This window comes from Tetrao urogallus, assembly GCF_951394365.1.
Source record: "Tetrao urogallus genome assembly, chromosome: 6".
Taxonomy (NCBI): domain Eukaryota; kingdom Metazoa; phylum Chordata; class Aves; order Galliformes; family Phasianidae; genus Tetrao; species Tetrao urogallus.
In genome coordinates this window covers 34,611,042-34,631,055 of record NC_136819.1, presented here as the reverse complement: position 1 = coordinate 34,631,055, position 20,014 = coordinate 34,611,042, and the positions used below count along the sequence as shown (strand labels likewise).

General features: G+C 37.6%; 1 protein-coding gene across 1 annotated transcript in view; it reads left to right on the top strand.

Moving 5' to 3' along the window:
• Window positions 1-20,014, top strand: part of HEATR5A (HEAT repeat containing 5A) — a gene marked incomplete at both ends in the record, with an annotated part of 54,294 nt that overhangs the window by 6,732 nt on the left and 27,548 nt on the right. The window contains 10 exons of the mRNA XM_079537003.1: window positions 5,980-6,088; window positions 6,599-6,748; window positions 7,026-7,197; window positions 9,023-9,183; window positions 11,514-11,769; window positions 12,860-13,015; window positions 13,778-14,028; window positions 17,144-17,255; window positions 17,975-18,127; window positions 19,700-19,799. Coding sequence (XP_079393129.1) covers window positions 5,980-6,088; window positions 6,599-6,748; window positions 7,026-7,197; window positions 9,023-9,183; window positions 11,514-11,769; window positions 12,860-13,015; window positions 13,778-14,028; window positions 17,144-17,255; window positions 17,975-18,127; window positions 19,700-19,799 — 1,620 coding nt within the window. The remainder of the gene's footprint in view (window positions 1-5,979; window positions 6,089-6,598; window positions 6,749-7,025; window positions 7,198-9,022; window positions 9,184-11,513; window positions 11,770-12,859; window positions 13,016-13,777; window positions 14,029-17,143; window positions 17,256-17,974; window positions 18,128-19,699; window positions 19,800-20,014) is intronic.

The window sequence follows — 20,014 nt, the reverse complement described above, 5'->3', positions numbered from 1 at the left end:
TGTTGTTTCGGGCAACGATCTTGGTCTCATCTTGGAGCAAGCGTCGCAATCCTGGCATGCCTGGATGATATCAGATAGTTGTATGGGCAGTCCCCATGCTTTAGCAGCTGCCCACATTGTCTTTTGTCCAGCATGCCGTAGCTTCTGATGTAACCAGCGGGCGATGTTCTCAGATGGTGAATTCTCAATCCATCGAACTCGGGCCAGTGTGTCAGCTTCATCGTTTCCCGGTGACTGTAGGGGCTGATGACCAGAAACATGGTAGACACGTACAGTCCTGTGTTTGACCGTATTCCATATATCTAACCACATGTCTTTGCCCCAGATCGGTCGGGCATGGATAGTCCATTCCTGGGTGGCCCACTGTGCAATCCAAAGAGTGAGTCCCCCGTACACAGCCCAACTATCTGTGCAGATGTTCAGGATACCATCACCGGGTTCCTTGGTTATAACCATCCACACGGCTCGCAGTTCTGCCCATTGGCTGCTCTGACCATCCCCCTCATCGAACCAGATTGTCTCAGTGGAAGGATGATATGCTATTGCTCTCCACTTGCTCGGGTTGCCCTTGCTGGACCCATCTGTGTACCAGGCATCTTCAGGGATAGGATATTTTCCCTCCTGAACGGGACTCTTCTCTGGTGGAGCGACCAGTATTTCTTTTGGTGCATCACTGTGATACGTCACTGGGCCTAGGATCTTCTGGAGTTCTTCTTTCAAGGGTGATGAAGACAGACTGCTCCTTTGGCTGAGATAGGCGACCCATCGTGCCACTGTTTGTGCTTGGGCCACCCGTCTTAGGAAGGTGGGTCAGATCTTTCACCCACCCCTGAATTGGCAGAGTGGTCTTGACTATAACTGCAGCTGTTTGAGTTATTGGCTCTACTGCCTGTAATGCCGAATAGGCAGCCAATAACTGTTTTTCAATCATACTGTATCTTTCTTCTGCTCCATGCCAAACCTGAGACCAGAAACCAATGGGGGTCCGAACAGAGCTCTGGCGTTGCCACAGGCCCCAACCGAAGCCATCTTGGGTAACATGAACGTCCAACTCGGCTGGGAGGGTAGGATCGAATATACCCAATGCCTGAGCTTGTTTAACTGCCAATTTCGCTTGTTGGAAAGCATCCTGTTCGGTTTTCCCCCAGTCCCATAGCTGCCCCTTTTTTGTGAGTCTGTATAGTGGCCGTAGCAGCTGCGCCAGGTGAGGTATAAAGGAACGCCAATAACCCAATATACCTAGAAACTCTTGCAGCTGCTTTGATGTTGTAGGGACTGGGAAGGCCTGAACCTTATCTATGACAGCACTGGGTAGCACTTTGGTCTTTCCTGACCAAACCACCCCCAGGAATTTTACGGACAGGCCTGGACCTTGCACCTTTTGGGGATTTATAGCCCATCCCCTCTGTTGTAAATAAGCAGTTAATGAATCTGCTGCCTGTCCTACTGCCTCCAGTGAGTCGGATGTCAACAGGAGATCATCAATATAATGATATAGGTTAACACCATCAGGTTTTCTCCAATCAGCCAGGTCACGCGCCACTAGATTGTGACAATACGTTGGTGAATGCACGTACCCCTATGGCAGGACCTGAAAGGTCCACTGCCTGCCTCCCCACGTAAACGCAAACTGATCTTGCGATTCCTCAGCAATTGGAATACTGAAGAACGCATTTGCTAGATCTAGGACACAATGATAGGTTTTTATCTCCCTACTCAATGTGTCCATTAGGGAGGCAATATTGGGTACAGCCGCATGAATAGGCGGCGTGACCTTATTTAATTCTCTGTAATCTACTGTCATCCTCCATGTGCCATCCGACTTTCGCACTGGCCATATGGGGGAGTTATACGGGCTGTGTGCAGGTCTTATAATACCCACTTTTTCTAATTCCTGCACCGTTCTCGATATTTCATCTTGCCCACCCGGGAGTCTATACTGTCTAACGTTAGTAATCCGGCGCAGTTTCGGCAGGCAAACAGGCTCATGTTTCGCATGGCCTCTTAATATTGCCTGCACCGCCCGGATACTGATACATCTTTGTCGAAGCCTGAACTCTCCCACAGTTGTTTGGAGAGCCAGACCCCATAGAATATCTATGCCCAGGATGTATTCTTGGACTGGGGCGATAGACACCTTGTACTCCCGGGGTGGGAGACGCCCAACCCCCAATTTTAACCATGTTTGGGTGACAGGAATAGTCTGTCCCCCAAAACCACCAATCATCACTCTGTCACCATCAAATTTTCCCGGATCTCCATAGATAATTGATGTTTCTGCTCCCGTGTCTACCAATGCCATTACTCTCTGAATATTTTTTCGGGACCAATAAATCGTTAATTCTACATAGGGCCTCCGGTCCCATCTGGAGGCCCTACGGGGACTAACATCCCTTGTCACTCCATGAATTGGGCTAGGGCCAATTCTTTTGCTTCTGATGGCTCAGGCATTGTGGCCCGAGACACCTGAGGTGGCTTCTTTTTTCTGTTTGGAATAATAAAATCTTCTAGGTTCCATGTTGTTGTTGGAACCCTCTCTATAGCTCTTACCCTTGATTTCTTAGGGTAGCTCTGGAATTTTTGATTGTCCTTTAGTTGTCTCCAGAGCTGGAGAAGGACATGGTTGGGCTGGCGGTCGATCTTGGCAAATTGGACCCCAGCCCGAATTAAATCATTAAACATTTGTTTTCGGGATACCCTTATGGGTCCCGATGGAGGAGCTCGAGTAGCCGGCATTTTGGTTTTATTTACCGGCAGGACCTCTGCTTCCTCCAGAAACCGAATATTGCGCCTAGTCCGCAGGCGTTCTGTTTCTCCCAGGTCGGCAACTAACTGGGCAGCCTGCTGGACTACGGCTTCTGATGCTACAAGGGGATTCAATATGGAGACTAAGGTGCCATACAGATGGGAGGGAGCTTGCTGTAAAATTAAATCTCTCATCCCTGCTGAAAATTTAACCATATCAGGGCCATCAAATGTATCTTCATAGATGGCCTCTCTTACACCCAGTTCGCGGATATAGTTTTGAAGGTCCTCCATGGAGGACCACATGCCTGTATGTAAAGGTATGTCTGATTTATTCGGCCATACCATACGACAGGCTGCCATTAACCATTCTAGTATGGAATGTTTTTCATCACGATATTGATTACCTACATATAACCTCTGTCTGAGAGCAGGATGGACGGTCATGGTGGCCAACTTGGCTATTTCTGGGCCATTCACCAAGACACTTTCTGCCCCAGAATCCCATAGTCTCAATAACCAAGCTGGCACACTTTCTCTAGGCTTCTGCCGAAATCGTTGTACTAAGTCCATTAATTCTGTTGCCGTGTATGGCCGTGCCGTTACATGTAAATGAGTCTGGGCAGGGGGCCATTGATCAGGCGGCACCCCTGCCGGTCTGTCCTGTACTTTTTTTGTTTTCTGGGTTACAACAGGACGGATTTCCAGGGGATCAGTCAGAATAGGACATTCAAGGTCTGATTTGGATTTCTTGTTCTCCTGATCAACGAAGTCTGTTGATTCAGGAGTCTGGTCATCATTTATTGAAATACTACGAATTTGGCCTACGGGAAGATGTAGAATTGGCTTCTTCCCTGTTAAAACGCCAAGTTCGTGCTCTAGCTTTTCAACGTGGTCTTTCAAAAGCTGATTTTCCGTTTCTAAAGTATTATTTCTTAGGTCCGCATGATTTAATGCAGTTAATAATGGCCATGCAACCATGGAGGCAGCCAGTTGTCTTTCTTTAGTAGTGAGGACATCCTTGCCAAGTCCTTGAAAATAGTCCGCCATGCGATATGGGGAGATATTGCCCATAACGCGTAAGGGACCCCATTTTTCAATGATAGTAGCTAACTCATAATAGGGCGATCCCTCAAATCCTGGGATCTGCCCTGGAATCATTTTCTCTAGAGGAGTATTGTTCTCCCCCTTGACCCATTTATAGAAATTCCATAAAAAAGACATGATGTTAATTTCAGTATATTTGGCCTGCCTGGCTCGCCAAGCGTATAATCAAGATGCTATAATTGCAATATAGTTGTTTAATTGACAGATATCAAGATGTTGTAATCACAATATAATCGAGAGAATCAAGCAAGGTAGACAATGATCACAAAGAGAATAAGCGGAAGAGCTTACCCTTCGGCTGAGCTCACCAGAAGACACCAAGAGAGGGGATCTCCAGAAGAGATCCTTCCCCTCTGGTAGCCAGCTCTTAAATAGGTCTAGGAGGGGTGGAGCCTGGCTCCACCCCTTCCGGCAGCACAGGTGAATTGTCTTCACCTGTGCTCCTCTGGCTGACTCATGGCTCGCCTCAGGTGATTAATCAGAGGTTCAGGCCGTGACTCAGCAGTTCCCATACACATGGGTAGAAATTTTTCCTACAAAACATGGGCATCCTTTGAAACTTCCTTTCCCTTCCAGCTAGGCTTCCTTGGAAGCTTCTGCAAATTGACAGAATCAGTAGTTTATGTGGTTTGATTTAGTGATTAAATATTTGTGGGAAAAACTTTAGGCAACTAGAATTATGATAACAATCCTGAAAGGCAGTCAGAAGAGCTTCCAGCTTTTATATGAAGCAGAAAAAGCTGTGTTCTTATCTTTGGTAACTAAATGTTACAAATGTTACGTGTCAACAAGTATTGCCAAATTACTGTGCAACACTGATGCAAATGATGGGCTTACTAAACATGTAAGAGTGTTTGCAGGTTATTTCAGGATGTAATAAGGCAGTCCTGGAGTTATTTTTCTTATGTATGTTTACTAAACATCTTTACATCAATGACAGCTTGAAATATATATTATTCAGTCTTGAAACTAGCTGAAGGATTTACCTAGGACCATCGAACGATCAATGTAGTGATAAGGTGCTGCAATTATAGTTTTGTGCCCAGCCGTACTGCAGACAAAACTAAAATCCAAACTGTTGGTATGTGCCAGTACATGTAAAAGCAGTAATGAAAAATGTTGTTTTTAAAAAATTAGAGTTTTTGTTTGATAAGAGAATAAAGATTATCTGTTTTATTTTTCTTACTCGTGTCATTTAGGAAATGGCAGTTATTATTCAATGTGTTTTTCCAATTTAAAATATGTTCAGTATGAGATGTTAAAACTCCACACGTAGTACTTAAATTCAACTGGGGAATAAGTAAAAAAAAGTTTTCTTGATGGTGATGCTGAGCTGTGTCACTGTGCATTACGTAGGTCTGGCCAAAGAGCAGAAGGGTGATTAAAGAAATCAGGAATTTTTTCTTTGTATTCAACAAAAAAAATTTACTCATAGATGGATCAATACAAAATCCAAGTCTTAAGGAGTCATTGAAAGGAGTGCATTCTTTAATTGAGCAACTATTATTTTTTTTTTCCATCAATATTAAGCAATTTTTGCTTTTGCTAGGGAATTGCCTATGAGCATGCGGAGCACACAGACTCCAGTTGTCAAGTTATTTCTCCTAGAAACTAAATTCAGAACCTGTGTATGATGACAAGAACATGGATTTTGAAATTTTCTGTTCCCTCCAGAGTGTTTCCACGGTACATATGACTGTACACGCATGCCACAATTTTAACTATTTGACAATTTGCAATCTCCATCATGTTGTAAACAAACTCCTTCTTGTCTGCTTCTAGCTGCATATACTGTAGCATGATGTCATAGACTGTGATGCAGGCCACTCTTAGTTAGAAATTCATTGGTAAGGTTTAAGGATGGATCATGATAAATGTTTTTTGATTGTAAAATGTGTTAGAGGTTTATCTTCCCAGCCCCTGTACCCTCAGTTCTCTTGTGCTGTAGTGTGAGTGTGTGCCCCACACTCATCTTTTTTTTTTTTTCTTTTGATAATCCACTTACACTTTTGAAACATTCTATTTAGTTATTTTGTTACTTGTCAATTGATTACGTTAGTCTTCTTAATCCCTTTCATCTGTTGTTGCATCCATTTTCATGCGTTTTTGGATTTGCTTTTGTTTTAGTGCTGCGGTGGTATGCTTGGGCTATTTATACAAAAAAATGGGAAGAATTTTGGGAAACAGTTTTACTGACACCGTTGGGAATGTGCTTAAAGCAATGAAGAATGCAGAGGTATTGGAACAGCATGTTTAAAAAATGATTGGAAAAATAATAGGATGTTTACCATTGATAGACCAATGAATAGGAGAAATTGCATGATACCAGTGTATGTAAAAATTGTGGTGAGTCATAGGATAAAATTCAATATCTGTATTCCAAAGAATTACCAATGGATTATTGTCATAATTGGATTGAAGTTATTCTCATGCTGCTTTCATGAAAGAACTTGTTAATCTAGAAAATTTCATTGCCTTTACTAATGAGAACATTTTTGCTCCAGCTTGTTTCATATTTTGAATATTAAATTGCCCATGAGTACCTTTTCATAGAATGCAGAATCTTTTATCTTTACTTGGTTATAGTGTTATAGAATGAGTTCTCTAACTCATTTCAGCATAAACAGATTTCTAACGGTGAAAAAAATCTCATACATTTGTTTACTTGTTTTGTTAGGCACCATTTTCTATTTCCAAAGAGTTTAGGACTAAGGAACTGTAACGTTTCTTCTTTTTCATTTTTCAGTCTCAAGGTCGTTATGAAATCATGCTTAGTTTACAAAATATGTTGAAGGGTTTAGGAGCTGCTGCTATCTCTTGTCACAGAGATATTTACAAGGCTGCCCGATCATGTCTGACAGATCGATCCATGGCAGTCCGCTGTGCTGCTGCAAAGGTAAAGTGCTCTCATTATTTGCTATTTAGTAACTCCCTAAACAAAGCTTTCATTTAATGGATGATAAACACATCAGTAAATACACTTTTTGCTTGTCTGTATTTCTTTGAAATTGCCCTGGCAGCAAAAAATCAAGTAATTTTAGTATGAAGCAACACGCTTATTTTATTAGGGAGAACTCAGTCTTATGCTGCAAGCTAAAATCTGTACTGAGTGCTTTTCCATAACAAAACATTAACCTTAGGCATTTTTACTTCCTTTTCTCTTTTTTGTCTAGTGTCTTCTAGAACTTCAGAATGAAGCAGTATTTATGTGGAGTACGGATCTGGATAGCATTGTGACTTTGTGTTTTAAATCTTTTGAAGGTTCTAATTATGATGTACATTTAGCAGTTTCAAAACTTTTAGGCACAGTACTGGCTAGAGCTTTAACATCTAAGCAGGCAACAGGTAAGGTATGCACTTTGGTGATTCGTCATCTGTAAAAATCTTATCAGATGTTCAGAAACTCTGAAGTTCTGAAACCTGAAGTAAAATCACCATGTAAACTTCATCAAGCTGTTTGTATCTGTTGTTTGATCTTTTTGTTAACTTTTATTCTCATAACATTTTTTTCTCATATAATACTGTAATGTTTTTACTTGTGTTGCACAACTATATACTCTACACTCACTGACAGTAATAATAAACAAGAAAAAATATTTGGTAAAACTAGTTTCCTCTGTTACAAGAATATTGTTGTATTTTTGCAATGTGTAAGGAACACTAAGATGTGATGGAGTATCTGCCTGTCAAACTGAAGAGCTAAGGATGGGTTTTTAAACTGTTTTTCCAAAATTGTCAGTACCATTTTTGGATTGTATAGTGGTACAGACATTATCTGAAACAGGAATGAACACACAGCTCTCTTAACAGAGCACGTATAACAGTTTCTGTTGACAGGCATCCTGAGACAAATTTAGCATCTCAAATCTTTGGTATCATTCGGAGTGGTCGTTTTTAGCCCAGTCTTAGGAGCCCAAAACTAAACTTCCAACTGTAATCTATGTGAAATATAGCATGATGCAGAGTGAGTATGATTCTTCTTTTAATGGCATCAAGACTTTGAGTGTGATAAGCAGAAAATGACAAAATGAAGTCGTTAAGCCCAGCTTACTGCTTTTTCAAAATTCTTGAGGTTATCTGCTTACTTTGAAGATTCTTAAAATCTTGTATTCCAAAGAGATTTAGAGATTTTTTAGAAAAAAAAAAATCTTTAGAGAGAAGAAAACAATTAAAACTGGTCTTTTTATATTAAAATAGGGGGGGAAAAAACCTTCTCGGTCCTCTTTATAAACTGTTTTCTTCTTCCAAGCAATGTAGTTATATAACCTTAACACTTCAGTAATACAAGAAGCTCATCCAGCTGTTTCGTTGGTTATTTTTAGTAGTGAATCCTTAGGTTAAAAACAAGTTAGATCTGCGTGAGATGGAAGCTGGGTTAAGGCTAAAATGGGCTAGGGAACAAGAGGAGGGAGCAAAACATGAGGGAGTACGTAGCTACAAAATTTCTGCTTTGAATGTGATAACCAATTGGCAGTGGGGATTATGATTACTGCTTTATTATCTAAAGTCGTCTTAGTCTCTATCTCATCAAAATATGAGAAATAGAGTGAAAAACAGCAATAATTTTAGATTGCTTAGTTCACACACTGTGCAGTAATCATGTGAAGTTTGCACATGCACAATTCCTAGCATATATTTTAAATGGATATTCTGCCAGGGAATGAAACAGAATAGAAATCAGAGATACTTTCTTTCCAGCAGATTGTAAACACGTTCTATTACTCTCATTATTTCGGGGAATTGGTACTAAGTTGAGAAGGTTTTTGTTTCTAAAAGTACCTTTTGCAATGTCCATATCTGGCTAAGTGTAACAGGAAGGTAATCTGTCCTGTCTTGAGTCTGGAAGAGAAAGTTGTCTTTAGTGAGGTGGATTGGTCAGCTTAAGATAGCTTAAAGCTTAAGATAGCAGGAGTAGGCTATACAGACTGTTCTACAGAGAGGGCCTAGATTTGATGGTAAATACCATACAGAGAGGATGTGTGCATATGCATGTGTGTGTGTGTGTGTGTGTGCGTTTGTATATAAAATGTTTCAAGCATGTTTGGATTTGGTTGTGTTACTGATTTGTTTAAATCCATCTTTTCTAAAATGATTGGAGTCAAAGCTTTACCTCTAAAATACGAGTAAGTTCTACAGAGCTATTCCTCTAAACAATTATATCTATTTTTAGTATCCACCAAGCATAACTCCCGCAGAATCTCTTTGGAAGAAGTGATGGAGCTCTTAGGAACTGGATTTCTGCGTGGAAGTTATGGATTTCTACGAGCCAGTGGTGATATGCTGAAAGGGACCAGCTCAGTCAGCAAAGATGTTAGGGTTGGAGTCACACAGGTTTGTGTTACATTATTTATGTTGTTCTAAGATTGCTGAATATTCCTACAACTGTTTTCATATATCCCTTATTTCATCCTTGTTTGTATCTGTGACAAAATTTAATAATAAAAATTTTCACCTTGAATTGTGCCGGAAAGAAGATTTCTAATGTTTCTTGTTGTTTATATGGCAGTTTGAAACTTTCAAAATGAAGCGTGTTACTAGTGAAATCTTTAAGTGACTAAAAAAAAAAAAGTGATATAAGTAATTACTTTCATCAAATTGTTTCTTATTAGTAATTTACTGCCTTGTGCCTAAAATTTAGAGGGGGAAGGTGCAAGAATTTTTTAAACATGGAGTGGTTTCCTACTATGCAACCATTCTCAGTCCCATTTTGAAAGAATGAGTTCTGCTTTGAATAATTAAAAAATAAAAAATAAGGAGAAACAGTTTAGTGACGCAAAGCAAATATTTGCTGACTGGTTTTGTTGTGTTCCAGAATGCTTAGTTAAAGGATAGAACTTTAACTGAGAAGAGCTGAAGTCAGAATGTGCAGTGCATACTGGTAAAAAGCGTAAATTTTTGAGATAAGCTAAGTGCTTGTGGAAACCTATGTATTCAAATGTTAATGGTATTGATGAACATTTACATGTCTAACAGTAGTGATTATTTTAATGTTACAGTCTGTACAAGTATTTATGTCAGTATTTGCCAGTAAGGGGATTTTTAGGCATTTCAACTACTGTAGTGCAAAAAAAAATCTCTAAATTAGTTTGAATTACTTATGGAAGCTGCCTGACTTTGCATTGGAGAAGCTAGAAGTTATTCACAGATTGTCTTCGTGTTCAGCTCATGTTAGGTGGGGGCATGAACTTCTGGCAGAATGACAGATAAGTCAGGGAGAAATATTTACCTAGAAAATGCATGCCAGACACCAGTCATTTCATTTATTTATTTATTTATTTATTTATTTATTTTTTCCCAGGAATAGATATTTTACTTCAGTATTTTTACTACGTGTACTTTCTAAAAAAAATTGCTTCCATTTTTCATGCATTTCTATGCTAATGCATACCAGTTCTATATGGTGTGCTGTTGCTGTACTATCACAGTAAAATCAGTGATGTTTCTGTAAGAAACAGAGTTTTGTGTATACCAATGCTTGCAAGAAGAAAATGCTTTCGTTTATAAAATGTATTGGTTATTATTTGAATTGCAGTTTGTTATAATTTTCAGAATCTGTAAGAATTCTGAAGATGGCTTCTTATATATGGAAGAATAATTTGTATTTATTCATGATATGGTCAAGTTCAAGATGTAGCCGTGGCAGTATGAGTCTTTGCAACCCTATTCTGTTAAATTCCTCAGTTTTTGAATCTGTAAAACAGTGGTAATGTACTGGTACATTATTAAGCCTAAGTAGTATTTGTTAAGAGCTATTAATTGTCAGTAGGATTTTCTTGTTTCTCCACCTGCATTACATCACTTTCTTTTGTGTAAATAGTTTAGTCGTTAATGTTGTACGCAAGTCAAAGCATATAAGAAGTAAATAGAGAAGTCTGTTGATTTGGGTAGTACTTGTGAACTTTCTTTTGAGGACTATTGCATATTGGATTGCATATACTCATTTTATGGCATTCATTTTTCTTGGTGGTAACACATCTATTCATTAAAAAACCCAGCGCATGCATATAGAAGGCATTTATAAGGGAGTGTATTCTGTAGCAAAATAAATGGTGTTCTGGTAATTAGATTTGTAAAGTGACACTGCATTCTTTCTCTTTGTTGTGATGTCCACAGTCTTTCTATAGTACCTCTGCTGCAAAGCAAACAATGAAAATTCATTGAGATTAAGAGCAGTGCTTGGGGGCTGCAAATGTTCCCTAATTCCAAGCCTGTAATAACAAAATTCTCTCAGGGTTATGGGTTACAGTACTGTAACATAGTAGTTCTTAAAATGCATTCATACATTAAATTTGTGTTCCATGTGCAGAATATTAAATAGCTAGGAGCTGTTGTTCAGTGAGACCAAACACAGTGTTTTACATAACAAGTGCCTGTGCAGGGTAAACTGCCATTTCTCACACTCTGGAATGAAATAAAGTAGGCAAGCAACTTGAATTAACTTACAGTCAAACTAAGCTGTGTTATTGCTAGAATATTTTTTAGGGCTACATTTTTCACCTGCTACCTGCAGGTGAGAATGTACCAGATATATGAACTCAGTTCAAAGATTGTTGTATTTCTGGAATTGCAGAGGCATAAATAATTATGCATGTGGGATAGCTGATAGCAGTTCTCCAGATGATTTTCCTCTAAAATATGACTTCTTTTCAAATCTTTTCCAGGCATATGTGGTATTTGTCTCTACATTAGGAGGACAGTGGCTTGAAAGGAACTTCTCTGCCTTCCTTTCTCATATTCTAGATCTTGTTTCTCAGTCTCACCCTAAGGCTATTCAGAATCAGATGGAGGCTATCGGCTGTCGCTGCTGTGTTTCATTTATCCTTCGAGCTACAGTAGGAGGCCTTCTTGGGGAAAAAGCTCAAATTGCAGCTGCCAAGGAGATTTGTCAGGCCATCTGGAAACTGAAGAAAGTTGTGGGTATGGATCTAACAAGATTATCCATTTGGGCCTCTGTTTTTTCTTTAAGTGGTTTCTAACTTCCTAATCCAGAAACTGCAGAAAAATAACATCTAGTGCTGATTTATTACCATAATAATTTAGAAGGGTTTTGGTAGTGTGTTTTGTTTTGTTTTTAACTTGGGCTGTTTCATTTTTTTTGTTAGTACGTGTGTAGATATTAACACTTTCTTTTTTTACTTTAGCTACTTACTCACTAGCAAAATCACTCTAACCACTTACAAATATGACAGTATAATGAATCTGTGCAGGAATGAAATGCAGGCAGTATTGTAAAATGACAGTTGACAGTTGTTGATACACATCTAGCCACGTTCTGCTTTCCTGTTCAGTACATATGACACTACTGATGGTTTGTTCCTAATTGTAAAAAGGAGTATTTCTCCTGAAGAAAACAGGTAGTCAGGTACATAGCTTCCAAGCAAACTGCTGATCTCCCACCATCATCCTTGTTGGGAGGATGAAAGAGAATACTATACTGCTGCATACTGTGTTCTGTTTACGTATCTAAATGATAAATGTATAAACTGACTTGATAATTTGTGTCTCAAAAGATGAAATTGGGAAACAAAACAAGTAAACATTTTTTTCCCATTTTTATTTCATCCCTATTACTGTGTCTATCCTTATTCTCCCCCTTCTTGTGCCTCATTCACTCTTGTGCTCTTTCTTTCTTTCCTGTGATTTTTTTTTTTCCTACTACGTGTATAATCTGACAGGTTATATTCATTCCTTGTCAAAACATGACCTCTTAAAGTCATCTTTGGGAAGGCTGGGAATAGCATGCTTCTTTCTAGCCACTGTTCTCATCAGCTGTTTGGTGTTGGTGTTTTTTTTCCATTTTGTTTTTCTAACTGCCCTCACAGACATTTAAGTATATACTTGCCTTAATGAAGTAAACCTTTATGAAAACAATTTGATCAATGATTAAAATGGTAATGATAAAAGTTTGTTTAGTAATACAAAGTACCATAGCAAAACCCTTTATCTGATTGCTTTGTTTTATTTATGGTAGCAATTTCATGGAGTTCCTCCTATGTTGTGTTATCAGATGCTTCAGTGAGTGACAGTAACTTGGAGACACGAATTAGTACAACAGATGTAACAAGAAGTCAGCATGTGCTTGTGTGTGCGCTTCAAGAACTTGGAAGTCTCATCCATGGCTTAGGAACTACAGCAGCACCATTACTACAGGACTCCAGTACTGGTATGTGCCCTGAATTTTTTTCATGTACGAGAGTATAAAATATATTCCCATTTTTACTATGATCTATGATTGCTTGTGACTGGACTGTTAACTCTTTAAAATTCATTGGCATGGGAAATAATCAATATGTGCAGTTTGTAGCATGCAGTCTCTTTACCTGGTCCTCTTTAATTCTGGACTTTCTGTTTCTTCTAACAGATAGGAAGAAGAGAAGTTAACTTTTTGCATGCCATATGAAATTTTCAGGCCTTGACCTATGATATTCAAATTATCTCTTGTCTGCACTATTATGTTCATTTCAGAATAATAGATAGGAAAAAAGATTAGTATCAAATTTAACTTCATTAAGAATTGTATTTAAACAGAGTCAGTTTGATCAAGATGAGTGTCTTTATCTACTTTTCTTGCTTGCAGTGAGAATGTTTTCATCTGGATAGGTTCATGTAGGTGTCATTTTTCCTTGAATGTGATTCTGATTCTTAGAGAATGATTACAGAGTTTTTAATTCGCGTTGGTGAATAACCAGATGATGTCGTAAGGTTTTTTCACTCTCTTACTTTTTGGGGTAGTATTTTCTTTAAAGAATTGTAGTTTTTAAATTTGATGACAAATACATTTTGTGGTAAAATCAACAGTACTTTTAAAAGAGAAGTACAGAAATTAGATACTTGATTATTCCTTATATGTTTTGCTTGTTGACATCATCTTAGAGATCATCTGTTTGCCAGCTTCTTAAATGTATTCGTGCATTCTATTTTTCAGGAGTTCTGGATGCAGTAATTTCTGTCATCCTTCATCCCAGCATTCCAGTTAGACTCACAGCAGCTTGGTGTTTACGCTGCATTGCAATAGCATTGCCCTCCTACGTGTCTCTACTGTTGAATCGTTGCATTGAACGTCTGAACGCATTGAAATCCTCCCCAGAAGCAATAACTGGCTTCAGTTTTGCTATTGCTGCTTTACTGGGTGCAGTAAAACACTGTCCTCTGGGAATTCCACATGGAAGAGGGAAGGTATGGTCTGAATATTAGGCAATTATTTGATTTTTTTTTTTTTTTTTTTTTTTTTTTTTGCAGCAATATTTGCATGTGTTCTTCATCGCATGATCACAAAACCCAAGATCCTGATGTGGTATTTTCTTTCTACAAGAAGGGGATTTCAAAGCACAATCATGAAAAAGCAAGTGTTTTTCTCAGATATGTCAGAGTTTTGTGGGAAAGTTCATTAGTGATTTTATTAACCATTCACACTGATATCTTTTTGTTGTGGAGAAGATTGTTAGGTATTTCTACCCTAATAGAGGTCAGTTCTCTGGATCTATGAGGACTTAAATTTAACAGCTCCAAAAAAGCAGTTTACCCCAGGAAAACATTTCTCGAGTGGAGTTAAGTTTTTCAGAATTTATAAGAAAATTATTTTCAAATGACAAAATCTTCTGTAATTCTGTAGTTGAGCTAAATTAGAAAGCTATCATTTTTCTTGCTTTTTTACTCAAGAAAATGGTCAGCTGAAGTGCTGAAATGTATCAGACTTTGCCAAAGGAAGAGATTTTTCTTTTAATAAAAAATTTAATTAAACAGACAAGTCCTATTGCATGCTACAGTGTTAGAAGTAAATTTCCTGAAAGAAAGCTCATTCAAACATAGATTAAGCCAAAGCAATATTTTCCAGTCTTAACAATGACCCTGCAGTGTTCACTTTAGTCAGGCACTACACCAATAACAATAATTCTGTTTTATCTTGAAAATGCTTAGTTAAGTCCAACCATTTTTAATCAAATCTGGCCGATATACATTTTCTTATTCCTTCATAGGATTTAACAGAAATCAGTTTCTTGTGTAGTCTAAGATAGCTTTGCTATTCTCTCTGTTGGCATGGATAGGATATACAGTGCTCTGAAGTTTGGGGGATATCCAGATAGAGAAATGAAGGCTGGGAAAAGAAGCTGTTTCCACCTCAATGACTGTTATATCCACAGAGTTGTTCACAGTTGGAAAAACATGGTGCAGCACAAATATCAGCAGCACATGCTAATTTTCTGCAAAATGGAGAAACTTACCTTCTTGCTTCTTGTAACGTCCATTGGCTCTGATTGAGATGTTTTCAGGAGTGGCACATTTTGGTGAAAGGGCTGTGGAGTTTGTATTATTACACCTCTGTGAAACGAAAGGAGTGCTTTAACATAATAGCACAAAATTACTCTTGCAGTGATTCCAGGCCACCTGTCCAATGTTACAGAGCTCTGCCAATTCCATACCAATCCTCAGCAGACTTTACTGCTAATGGGTCTCAACATTCAGTGTATTAACTACTGATGAAACAACTGATATTTAAAAAAAAAAAAAAAAAAAAAAAGTCCATTTTCTTCATTTTCTTTAGCTTTTAAAAACTTTTTCTAGTGATAGATTGACCAGGGGCTTTCTCTTTCAGGGGGAGAGAACAAAATGAGTGTTGTTTGCCTGCTTGTATAGAAAAGTACTATTCAATACTGTACACCTAAACAGAGCTACAGTATCTATTTGATGGGGAAACTTAGTAATTTACAAAGCTTTCTTTTAGAGAAATAGAATAGAATCAAATAGTGCCAAGATGAGGTAGGTATGGGAAAGCAAAGAAAAGTGTGGGAGAAACAGTGTATTTTGTACTGAGCTGGCAGGGAGGGAGAACAGAAGAGCTAACAGACGTCCTTCTCCATTATTTTCTAGGAGCACTGCCAGATTCCAGACTAATTTTTTCTGAGGAGCTGAAAGAGAGCAGTGTCAAACAGAGCAGTTTTGAAAAGGAGATGCCAAATGTAGGCAGTAGTGACCTGGACAGAAACTGTTTTAAATTTTACCTTTGATAGTGATTAGATTTACAGGTAGAATCTATTCAAAGAAAGGAAATAATTAGTGGGTTTATACATAACATTCGGTACTAATGCTGGTACTTCAAAAAATCCTTCAGAAATATGTATTAGTACATGAAGACAGAAATTATTAGAAATCATTAGAAATCCTTTCTAGAATGCTTCTTTATCAAGTCATTTGAATGTAGTAAATGATTAGTCATTTAGTCATAGGTATGATTTAGCAAGGGTGCTTTTTAAATTAGAATCAAATACTCTAAATCTATTAAATCTATTTATTCACGGCCAATAGCACTATTGAGGAAAGTAATATTTTACAGTATGTTAATATCTAATGAAATTCTGCATGTATACAAACAGAAAATACTTATGAAGCCAAATCTCACGTGCAAATTCTCATGGCTTTGTAAATGTGCAAATAAATTATAGAGAGCTATTGTCTGTACTGAGGCTTTTAATGATAATATTGGTAATGACGTTTCTTATTAGTAATACTAATTTGTAAACAGTTTGTTTTGGCACTCAAATATAATGCAGTAAGAAAGAAATACTTTTTAACACTTAAGAAATATGTATGTAAGAGGCAAACCAATTGCAGAATACTTTTACAAGCTTTTGCCATACTGTGGGCTGTTGTCCGTGGACATATGTATGATCTTCCATGCAAATTCTAGGTAGCTTGAGTTCTTTTAACAGGTGCAGATTATCACCTTGTGTTTTGCATGGCAGAGATCACATGCAATTATTGTGGAGAAGCTGAGACAGGATTGATTTATATCTTGGCATGTCCTGCTTTCCTGCTTGTTTATTCATACTATTTATTGAATTAAGTACTGTCAGCAAACATGGTAGGACATATTAAAAAAAAAAAAAAAAAAAAAAAGACGTTTTACTCCTCTCTATACTTCTGAGCTGTAATTCATATGTCTCTCTCTGCTTTTTTTTCTACGTAGTGGCATAAGTAGGATATCAGAACGCTTTTATCCTTCCCTATATTTCTATCAGAGTTATCAGCTCTTACTTCAGTGTTGGTAGAAGAAGGGACAAAAAGAGGCTAAGTAATATACCTGGCTCCCCACAGCACATGTTGAAGCCATCCTAGACTAGTACTGCTGTCAGTCATTGTAGCTTCATAAGACTAAGCGTGAGAGGAAGATTGAGGTTCTCTTTGGGGATAGTGAAATATAGTTAAGTATTGCAGCAAATGCAATTGGAAAAAACATCTGATAGTTTCTAGGATGCTGATTGCCTTTTTTTTTCCTCTCTCTTTAACTTTGAAGGTAATCATGACACTAGCAGAAGATTTGCTGTGTTCTGCTTCTCAGAACAGTCACCTTTCAGTACAGCGAACGCAGGCTGGATGGCTGTTAATAGCAGCCCTCATGACATTAGGTAATAGCTGTGTACAATTTTACTTAACTAAGCTGTTCTATGTGAAAAGGCTGTTAGTTTCAAATTTATTGTTAGATCACTGGAAACAATATTTGAAAGGCAGTGACTGGGTGGGACCGCAATTAATTAGATTTAGAAGACAAGCTTAAAAGTTTAATCAAATGTTCTTGTGATTATGAATATTTACAGTGACTTTGTTTTATTTTTAAAAATATCTTATTAATTTTGTGCTGGGATAGAACAGTTTAATTCTCTCTGTTACTGTTCTTTCTGATTAGTGATCAGGTTATTGATTCTAGAGTATGTTGTCAGTTTTGTTCATGTTTTTTCAGTCACTTGTTTTCAGCTATTATTTCTGCCTAACACTCCTAGGGTTCTCTTGGATTAAAGAAAACACACTTTGTACGTTAACCTATAGCAAATGTTAGCTTTTCTGAACATTGCTGTTACATATTAAATCTCTTTTATGCTGGTGATCCACACAGTCTGTGCTTGAGACAGAAGTCACAGTTCATTATCTAGTAGTAAATGTATCAGTGGGTAGGTAGTCATGTATGAACATGGAATATCAGGTAAATTTCCCATCTATGAAGCATGAGTAGGCTGAAGGATGTGTTTGCAGCTGTAATGATTTTGTGAACATAGTAAAAAGAACCAAAGAGGACTCTTTGGATATTTTCGAGTCTTCACATTGGCATGACAGCTGTCAATACATACAGGTCCTGCAGTTGTCCAATACCACCTTCCACGGATACTTTTACTGTGGAAGTGTGTCTTTCCATCATCTCCTAAAGACCTAGAAACAGAGAAGACGCGAGGAGATTCATTTACATGGCAGGTAACTCTGGAAGGCCGTGCTGGTGCTCTCTGTGGTAAGTTGAATATACGATTCTTCATAGTTAGACTTATAATTTGCTTTTCCTTCTGAAAGATCAAAGATAATTCATATTGCTTTTTTTTTCTTTTCCACTGGGTGATAGAGGATAAATTTGTCCCCCAACATTACACGCTTGGGTGTGTGTATATACATATATGTATATATGTGTGTGTATGTGTGGTAGGCGCGCGTGTGTATTTACCTATGCATATCTGTATATTCTCTCTACAATTACTTGAAGGGAAGTTGTGGTGAGATGGGAGTTGGCCTCTTCTCCCATTTAGCTAGTGCCAGGGGAGATTCAGGTTGGACATTAGGGAAAACTTCTCCTGAAGACTGATCAAATGCTGGAACAGGCTGCCCAGGGACAAGGTGAAGTCTCACTGTCACTGGAGATGTTTAAGAAATGCCGAGATGTACCAAAGAGCATGGTTTAGTGGAAAATATTGGTGGTAGGTGGATGGTTGGGCTTGGATAATTTTGGAGTTTCTCCAGCCTTGGTGATGCTGTGTGTACTTCGTAATTGTAAAAACAAACAAAAAAAATATTGCTGGTAGAGGGTTTTTGCTCATGTTCTTTAATTCAGTTGACCAGGCTGTGAATGATATAAGGAATGCCTCTCTTCCTTAGCATGTATATCACATAACATCTGAAGAACCAAACCAGGATACGTTCTCATCTCCACGTTATTATATTTAGTGAATATCCAGTTCTACTTTCTAATAGCTGACTTACTGTAAAATAGATTAACTGTATCAGTCTAGCAAATTTGCAAGAATAGGAAGACTCAGGCAAAAGTTACAATTTGGCTGCTGTCTGGTAGGCTGCCTTTTTTTGTTGTTGTTGTGAAATACTGGGAATTTGGGTTTCTAAGATACTGTTTCACTGCTCTTGAAGTACTTAATGTGTTGCAGTCATAAATTCTGGTATACTATAGATCCTTTGCAAAGCAGAAGCATGGTCCATAGTGTAGCAATCCACTATCTTTTACTGTTAAAATTTGTCAGGATGTGTAGAATTCAACATTAATTACTTAGATTACTTGTAAAATAAAATTAACATTTTACTATTGTGGAAATAGGTCTTTTATGCTGTATATTTTCTGGGTACCTCTTGAAATAGTAATTCAAATTTAATTTTTTGTAAACAATAAAAAATACTTAAGTACATGTAGGCTGTTTCTTAAAGCATAGTCATTAAGTGAAATTTAAAGAGAAAAGTAGCAATGTAAGCCATAGGTAATCTAATAATCATACTTCTCCCATATTTTTTTTTCCTTGTTGCTGTTATTATCATGAAGTTGAGTTTTGTTCCACAATTCAATTCATACCAAAACGTAAAAAATGCTTTCATACAAATGTCCGAGCTGAGACACAAAAACAATGTATTTGTGCATGTGTTTTTTTTTCATTTGTGTTTTTATCAGTTTCTTAAGTTACTATTCAAAATGCCTTTCATTTTTTTTAATGCTTTTAAAAATGGAAATATTCAAATTTTAAGTGAGGTAATTATGCATTTTTTTTTTCCTGTGTATGTCACTTTAATTAAATTCAATTTCCTGTTTTAGCAATCAAAAGCTTCGTTTCCCACTGTGCTGGTCTTCTTACAGATGAAGTTCTTCAGAGACTTCTTCCTCCTCTCCCAAGTGCTGTTGATTTATTGACACAGTAAGTGTATCAAACTGTTAAATGCCATTCTGATTTTGAAAAGCTGCAGGAGAATTCTTTTGCATTTCATTTAGTGCACTTTCTAAAGAACTTTCTTTTCAGAGCACAAAAATTAGAGTGTAGGATTTAGCAGTGTCACGATTTCAGCAGGCATAGTAATGTGTATTGCAGATTCCAGAACTGTATAAAGAAATTAAGGGAAGAAGTTGTTATAT